This window comes from Chelmon rostratus, chromosome 10, assembly GCF_017976325.1.
Source record: "Chelmon rostratus isolate fCheRos1 chromosome 10, fCheRos1.pri, whole genome shotgun sequence".
NCBI classification, from domain to species: Eukaryota; Metazoa; Chordata; class Actinopteri; order Chaetodontiformes; family Chaetodontidae; genus Chelmon; species Chelmon rostratus.
Genome location: NC_055667.1, coordinates 27,114,380 through 27,123,279, shown reverse-complemented (window position 1 = coordinate 27,123,279; position 8,900 = coordinate 27,114,380). Strand labels below are relative to the sequence as shown.

The window sequence follows — 8,900 nt, the reverse complement described above, 5'->3', positions numbered from 1 at the left end:
TAAAGGACGTGTCTCTAATGATTGTAAATGTTGTTTATGTGCCTTGCTGATATATTAGGATATTTATTTTTTGATCTTTAGCCTGAGTCACATGAAGGACTCTTGACTTGTAAGGGTCAAACAAGTTTACAAAAATCTATCAGTGTGTCAAACTACAGGTCATTCATTTTCTTAACTGTACAAAACTGGAACGGCTTTCAGCCTTAACCTTGTTAAAGTCAGTTAAATTTGCCTCGTAAACTGGACGCAGAAAGCCTCCTGAAGCATCAGTTGGTCGCCTGAGCTGACCTTGGTGAGCTGCAGAGCTGCTCTGATTGGACAACACCCCTCATATCTGTTCTGCAAATCAGTCGAGACCGGGAGGGGGCGGACCCTGAAACGCTCACCGATTGGTCAAATCCGAATGAAGCGGGCGGGGCTTGGATGCTGCGACGAAGATGATTAAAAATGGAAGAGCTCTCACTGTTTTTCGAATGCCACGCACCTTCTGTGGGGCATATCAAGACTACAGTATTGTACAAGGTTAGGTTATTTTTTTTCCACAAGTGACACGAATGGAGTCATAAAATAAAGTTCAGAGTGGCATCTGAGGGTGCAAAAAAAGTAGTTAATGCAGTTAGTTTTCTGCTCATTACAGAAAAACATTTTACAAACAAACATTTGATCAATTCATAAAATCATACTGTGCTATAGATTAAATTATACAAAAGTATATGAAGTAGATCAAACATGCTCCACCTCTACCAGCTGTTACACTAAAATGCAGTTTATGTGTTTAAACATTGGTAATATAATAATAACATATAGGAAGGTCACCGCAAGTAAGAATTAGGAAGAGCTATTCAGGAAATTTTGTTGCTGAAAATGGAACACCTCAAGGAGCTTTTATTATTTTCTATTGTGATAAATTATATATTTAGTAATAAGGAGAATGGGAGGGGATTTTCAGGTCGAGGGGCAATTTGGCAATCCCTTGTAAAGAAGTCAAAAGAAGCTATTGGAAATGTGAAGTGGTCATGTCAGTGGGATTTAAGATTTTCCACAAAGCATTAAACACACACAATGGTCTTCAGAAGAAAGAAAATTTACATCTAAAATTATCAAGTCAAGAACTGGGTTTTGGTTCATTAAAAGGTGACGTGCTGTAAACATCCACAAATGAAATGTTAGAATTGAGTGAAATGCAGAAAATAATGCTTTGAGGATTTATAGTATTAGATTATGACTGCTGCTTTGGGCTTTGTGACGTTTGTTGCAAATACATCTAAGTAGGATCATGTTCAGGTGCAATGGTTTATTTTGAATTAACAGACAACAGACCTTAACTGAGGTCACTACTACAGTTTTATTTAAATCTCATGAGTGCTTCAGATAATTAAATTAATTAAACTGGAACTGCATGCATTGTACCTTTATACAGGAAGTAAAAAACAGGTCAAAAAGATGTAATTCAGGAGGTGAATGTTACACTCTCTGAGGATATATTATCATTAATGTTAGCGCTTTACAAATGTAGTCCTAATACACACTCCATACCAGTTGGTGGCAGCAATTCACCATTTTGCTATTTTCTAACTGTCAAAACAAACCGGAAGAAAAGGAAAGCATCCTCGCGCAAATACACGATCTTTGGGGCGACATCCGGCCGAGCATTTAAACCAACATGGCGAACATAAGATGTGTCAAGGTGAGGAAAGAAAATGAGAAACCTCTTCGCGCTGCTCGCTGCATCATTTGCGTTGTTTACTCTGAGAGAATATGTCGCTTTAGACTTTTAGTAAGCGTCTGGTATGACATTTTAGTGTTTCTCTCTTCCTGTTTGTTAGCTCGCCTTGTAGTTCAGAAGTTTTCATTGTGTAGCTAACATGCTGGGAACCAGTGAGCCCACACAGCGCCCTCAGCAGCGTCTCTGCTAACCTCTGTCATGTCGGTTACACTGACATTGGAAACTTGAGAGCAGGAGTTAAAATTTTAAAGGGTTAGTCCACTTAAATCATTAAGATAAGGTAGTTTCTCTCGTACATTTAGCACTATATGGCCTAGTAGATAGTTTCGGGTCTGAGATATCCCTCTTTACAGTGGAGATCAATGGTGCTCACAGCTTTAAAGACCCTGAAAACCTCCTTTCTTAATCAGCTTCTAATGAGCGATGGCCTCCTACATGAACACAAGATTTTCTGCCAACATTTCAGGTTGTTTCACATGAGGGATTTTTGTACTCGTTATGTTATTTTAGATCTCGCTGGCGTGAAGTGGTGGGGCTCAGCTGGAAAACTATGATGTCACATTTCTCTGCACCAATCAGAGCTCAGCAGCATTTTAATCAAATGTAATGCTAGTTGTTATTACTTTGCTGCCCAGCACTGTCAATCAAATGTGAGCCAACAAATCCAGTCCAGATGAAGGAAATTAGCTGAGTTTTTACTGTTAAACTCCTAATATGTTAATTTAGCCATTTCCCACAGACTTTAACTCTATTTGTATATTGAATGTTTAAAGTTACCCTGTGGAGTTTTATGGTAAACAAACAAAAGATTAATGTCAGTGTTTCTCTTTCAGCTCTTAACAAAAGTGTCAAGAGCATTTCCTTCCTCACTAAACGTTTGTAAAGCTGATTTCAGTCATTTAAATCCACCATCCTTTGCATCCATGTTGACTAGCTAGCAGCCTTCTTCTCCCTCGGCCTGCGGCATATATTTGGTAGGACGGCGCATCGTGTCACTCGTGTGCACAAAGACGCATGCATGTTCTCGTGCATGTGCTTGAGTTAACGAAACAGGGAAATCTGTCCGGCACCACGAGAGATCTGAAACTTCACAGAGAACATTTAATGCTGTAGACACACACTGAAGGTTTAAAGCCATCCCGAAACAGTCTCTGCTGCTGCACATAATCCACAGACCTCACCTCAGCAGCCAGATCTTTGAAACAATTAAGTCTGTAATTAACTTATTTTTGTATTGATTATCTAACAAGTATTGTCTCAGAGCTGTCTTCATATCTCCTTTTACCCATCTTTCTCAGTGACCCATGTTTTTTCCTGTGTTTCTACATTTTCTTTCTGTTTCCTGCTCTACCCTCCTCCCCTGGTCTGTCCCGGTCCCTGTGTGTGTGTTAATGCGTGTGCGTGCATGTTGAGCAGGGCATGGTTGGCCTGGTGACAGGCGGTGCGTCTGGTTTGGGCCGGGCCACCGTGGAGCGTCTGGTGCAGAACGGAGCGTCTGCTGTGATCCTGGACCTGCCCTCCTCTGATGGAGAGGCTCTGGCACACAGCCTGGGGGACCGCTGTGCCTTCGCTCCTGCAAATGTGAGTCCAAAACCCACCAGACATAGTAGATTTGGACCAGGGCAGGGATCGTACCATCAGTTTGGACAGTTCTGAGTGGCTGTAGCTCTTGTGTTATTTTTCTTTAAACACTGGCCAATCAGGGATTGTCCCGGTGCTCCTGGTGTCCAGCCTGGACCTGTATGCATGTGAAGTGAAAAGATGATAATACAGGGTTTCTTGTATTATTAGCCCGTGCTGACAGTCTCCTCACTCTTTTTGTCGTGTGTCACATCTTGCTGTAAAACCAGACTGTCGAGTTCGCAGTCTTGTTCATGTCTGTTCAGGCACTGGAACTGTGGTTTGTCATTATCACTACGTTTCAGATATTGGTGTTTCATTCCTACAGAGTCGGTGCATCTGCACGCTTCGCAGATTTCAGTGCTTGCAGATGCAACACTTCTGCACACCATCATGTGCTCCAGTGCACACCGTTCATGTAGCGAAGATGTAGTCTTCCTCATGTTACGCTTAAATTCAAATGCTCTTTTTTTTCCACCCCGCTCTAATGAAATGGCTGCATTTAAAGATAAGAATAAAGATCTTCTGGGTCATTGTTTTGGATTCACTCTCACAGCTCTCCGTGTTGATTCCAGTACCAGGCAGCTGATTTCCACGTAAAAAGCTCTAAAACTGCAAACTCCCTGCTCAGCACCAAACAGTAAACAGACAATGTTAGCTGGTGAACACGGTGCAGAATTGAGCAGCAAAAGAGCCAGGTATGTCCTTCACAGTTCAGTGGAAACTGTTTGCCCTCAAGTTCGCCTTTGCAGCTTGTTCTGCTGCCCACAAGTGGCCAAAGACTTAGTTAAAGCAGGTTCAAGAGACAGATCATGGCTGCAGCTGTAACTGGAGGTGTAATGTACTCTCCGCTCAGTAGGTGGCACTGTCACATCACCCAGCAGTGTCACTACTGAATGGAGATGGTAAAATGACCCTTCTTCTCTCCCACTGTTCATTATTTATGGTAAATCTATGAATCCATGTTCTTGGTTCTATGTATTTTATCACCCAGGGCACAAGTTAACATGATGTCTAAATGGTCCCTGTCACGTTCTAGGTGACATCGGAGGCAGACGTGCAGTCAGCCGTGTCTCTGGCCAGAGAGAAGTTTGGGAAGCTGGACCTGGCAGTAAACTGTGCCGGCATCGCCGTCGCTCTTAAAACCTACAACGTAAAGAAGGACATCCCTCACAGCCTGGAGGACTTCCAGCGTGTCATTAATGTGAGACGGACGGCGGGACGCATGCAGGAGGAAAAGAAACTCCAGTAGCAGCTCGTCAGATTAACATGTGACCCTCCTCTATGCGTGTTTTCTGCAGGTGAACATCGCAGGAACCTTTAATGTGATTCGCCTCGCTGTGGGCGAGATGAGGAAGAACGAGCCCGATGCAGACGGACACAGAGGCTGCATCATTAACACAGCCAGCGTGGCAGCTTTTGAAGGACAGGTCATTTGAAACACACACAAACATGAAAGAGACGGAGTGGTCGCTCTGTTTATGAACTCTTTTTTTTCCTCCTCTGTTTTTGCTGCAGGTCGGCCAAGCAGCGTATTCAGCTTCTAAAGGAGGCATCGTTGGAATGACCCTCCCCATAGCACGAGACCTGGCACCCATTGGCATCAGGGTCATCACCATAGCACCTGGTTAGTGTACATAAACTTTGTAACTATGGGAACCCTTCCCTTTCCATGTGTAGATGTGTCGCTACATAAACAGGTGCAGGCAGCAGCACCTGGAGCACACAGTGTCCCACTTTTACCTCTGTGGAGTGTACAGAAACGACAGATGATGCATTTTAGCTCTTCTGTTCTAGGTTAAAGGAGTAGGAATATTCTGTGTTTTTGTTATTCAAGATTCACTTTATCGTCTCGCTTTGAAGGAAATTTGGATCAGGTGTCCACTCATGCTGCATCCGTGAAAAGACACTGCACATACATAAAAGACGAGGACGAGGCAGCTACAGGGAACAAGACACATATCTAAGCACAAATACACAATAAAAAGCACAGAAAAAAGAGATGCAACTACTTAAAAAACCTTTTTTATACTGTGGTTTTCTCAGATTAAAACTAATTACATATAGCGTGTTTATTAGTGAGCTTTTAGGTGCTTGTAGGTTGTTTTTTTTTATCTTGCCAGGTTAGCTGTTTCCCCCCTGTTTTTCGTCTTTATGCTAAGCTAGGCTAACTGGCTCCTGGCTGTAGCTTCATATTTATAGCAGACATGAGGGCAGTATCTGGCTCCTCATCTGAATTTCTGCTGAAAATTTAATGTTGAATATTAAATTTTATATATTTCCCAAAATGTAACCAAGTGTTTAAAAATAAGGTATAAATATTTGCTTAAACTTTTTTGAAAGGAGCTCAGTATTTTTCCTTAGTTTTTAGAAAACGTTACACAAACTGGAGTAAGAAGTGTCTTTGCTGGGATAGATAGATAGATAGACAGATAGATAGATAGATAGATACTTTATTCATCTCCAAAGAGAAATTAGTTCCAGTAGCTCAAACAGGTGGACACACAAGGGCATGCAAAATAAGAACAAGAACTACTTTCAAGTAATGTGCAACTTACAAGTGATGAACAACTTTTAAGTAAGAGGCAAAAATCCAATACAAAATAACAATAAAAGAAAAAAACAGTGAAATAATAATAAAGATCAGAGCTATACAGGATAAACATCTGAACCACAGAATAAACATCTGAACTAAACATTCGAGCAGTTAAATATGTGTGCAGTAGTGCAGTAGTGCAGTTGTGCAAAGTAGCAGTGTGCAATAGTCGGTTTGAGTCCAGCATATGGATGTGTGTGTGATGGAGTCCAGCATATGGATGTGTGTGTGATGGAGTCCAGCATATGGATGTGTGTGTGATGGAGTCCAGCATATGGATGTGTGTGTGATGGAGTCCAGCATATGGATGTGTGTGTGAGTCCAGCATATGGATGTGTGTGTGATGGAGTCCAGCATATGGATTTGTGTGTGATGGAGTCCAGCATATGGATGTGTGTGTGAGTCCAGCATATGGATGTGTGTGTGATGGAGTCCAGCATATGGATTTGTGTGTGATGGAGTCCAGCATATAGATGTGTGTGTGAGTCCAGCATATGGATGTGTGTGTGATGGAGTCCAGCATATGGATTTGTGTGTGATGGAGTCCAGCATATGGATTTGTGTGTGATGGAGTCCAGCATATGGATTTGTGTGTGAGTCCAGCATATGGATGTGTGTGTGATGGAGTCCAGCATATGGATGTGTGTGATGGAGTCCAGCATATGGATGTGTGTGTGAGTCCAGCATATGGATGTGTGTGTGAGTCCAGCATATGGATGTGTGTGTGATGAAGTCCAGCATATGGATTTGTGCGTGATGGAGTCCACCATATGGATGTGTGTGTGAGTCCAGCATATGGATTTGTGTGTGATGGAGTCCAGCATATGGATGTGTGTGTGATGGAGTCCAGCATATGGATGTGTGTGTGATGGAGTCCAGCATATGGATGTGTGTGTGATAAAGTGCGTGTGTCCATGTGTGGTGTACCTGTGCAGCGAGTTCCGAGTTGTTGTGTTGGTTATTGTTTTTGTTGCCCTCCCCGAGAGGTGTTGAAGAGCCGTACGGCGTGGGGGAGGAACGATCTTTTCAGTCTGTCCGTAGAGCAGGACAATGACAGCAGTCTGTCACTGAAGGTGCTGCTCTGCCTGGAGGTGGCGCTGTGCAACGGATGATCAGGGTTGTCTATGATGGACAGGAGCTTGTTCAGTGACCGTCGCTCTGCCACAGATGTCAGACTGTCCAGCTCTGTGCCAACGACGGAGCCTGACTTCCTCACTAGGTTGTCCAGGCGTGCTGCGTCCTTCTTCTTCAGGCTGCTCCCCCAGCACACTGCTGCGTACAGGAGGGCGCTCGCTACCACAGACTGGTAGAAGATCTGCAGCAGCTTTTTGCAGATGTTGAAGGACGCCAGCCTTCTGAGGAAGTACAGGCGGCTCTGTCCTTTCCTGCACAGAGCGCAGTGTTGGCAGTCCAATCCAGTTTCTCATCCAGCTGCACTCCCAGGTATTTGTAGGTGTGAACCACCTCCACGCAGTCCCCTTTGATGATGACCGGTTCTGGAAAGTCCACCACCATCTCCCTGGTCTTGGTGGTGTTGAGGAGCAGGTGGTTGGAGTCACACCAGTCCTTTAGTCAGGATTTGTGGCAGCAGGACGGTGTGTGTGTGTGTGGGACTGAGTTGAAATAAACCACAGCGTGTGTGTTGATGCTAATGACGGAACATGTCAGCCAGTGCAAGACTGGCTCGCTGATGTGTGTGCTGGAGCTCTGTGGCACAGAGGAAGAACATCGTCAGGCTTTGGATAAACAGACGAAACCTGTTAATGTATTGTTAATAATTCATTGTTGGTTTTGGGTTTTTTAATTGATATTGTGACTGTAGCCTTCAAAGCTTTTGTCAGAACTTGTTAACAGGAATAAACAGCATGTGGAACCAGGCAGAACCCTCCTGTGAGTGAACATTTGCTGTCTGGATAGTTCAGGGGTCGAGCTAATAATAATTCTGTCGACACTGAGAGGCGGCAGTGAAACACGGGATGTGCTTCATGTTTCTGTTTCTGTTGCTGAGATATTATTGCTGGTATATGACTCTGCATCTGTGTTATTGTTCCATCGCCGGGTGACATTTCCTTACGGTCTAAAACCTGAATGTTCTTCCCGTCTTCCTCCAGGTCTGTTCTCCACGCCCCTCCTCGCCGGGCTCCCAGAGAAGGTGCGCACCTTTCTTGCCCGCCAGGTGCCCTTCCCCTCACGCCTGGGAGACCCCGCTGAGTTTGCCCACATGGTGACATCACTGGCTGAGAACCCCATGGTTAACGGCGAGGTCATCAGACTGGACGGGGCCATTCGCATGCAGGCCTGATGAAGACGGCGTGTGTGTGTGTGTGTGTGTGGCCGTGTTGACAAAAGGCCTTGATCATCCAACGAAGAGAACATTTTTATTTCTGACTGTGTGTGTGTGTGTGTGTGTGTGTGTGTGCGGGGGGGGGGCTGGTGGCTGGTGTATTTATGTTGTAGAAAGCTGCACACAGTAAATCTTCACTGTACTGTTGGTGAGAATGAGAGAAAGTGTGTGCGTCAGTCAGAGTATTGCAGTACTTTATGGACTCACTTTGGTTCTTTTGTAAACTAATCCAGATTCTAATAAACGTCAGAAATGTTTGATTATCGGCTCCATGACGGTTTTCTTTGTCTTAAAACCCCGAAGTGTAGAATTTCTTTCAAATCATCCTGATTTCATTTTAGCAAAGTGTAGGAAAATTCAGTCCGTTAAATCTCGATGCTTTAGCAGTAACAGCCTCGCTGTGTTTTTACAACCATCAGACGAACGTATTTTCAACACCTTCACGTTGACCTCTGCTCCTGACGCCGCTCGGTATCTGCTGCCAGACGGACTGCAGCCGCCACCGGGCCGGCAGAGTCTGAATCATCGTCCACTTCTGCTTCGGCGCTGAGAGACGTCACAGAGGCTCCGGGCCCTGCGCTGCCGTTGGGCCCTTTGGCCTGAACGTCGGAAAC

At 44.4% G+C, this 8,900-nt stretch overlaps 1 protein-coding gene across 1 annotated transcript; it reads left to right on the top strand.

Moving 5' to 3' along the window:
• The first annotated feature begins 1,641 nt into the window (after window positions 1-1,641).
• Window positions 1,642-8,546, top strand: hsd17b10 (hydroxysteroid (17-beta) dehydrogenase 10). Its single transcript, XM_041946229.1, has 6 exons — window positions 1,642-1,687; window positions 3,143-3,307; window positions 4,386-4,550; window positions 4,648-4,776; window positions 4,865-4,973; window positions 8,054-8,546. Exons 1-6 carry the CDS (start codon window positions 1,664-1,666, stop codon window positions 8,242-8,244), a joined length of 783 nt encoding a protein of 260 aa, XP_041802163.1. The 5' UTR covers window positions 1,642-1,663; the 3' UTR covers window positions 8,245-8,546.
• The last annotated feature ends 354 nt before the right edge of the window (window positions 8,547-8,900 follow it).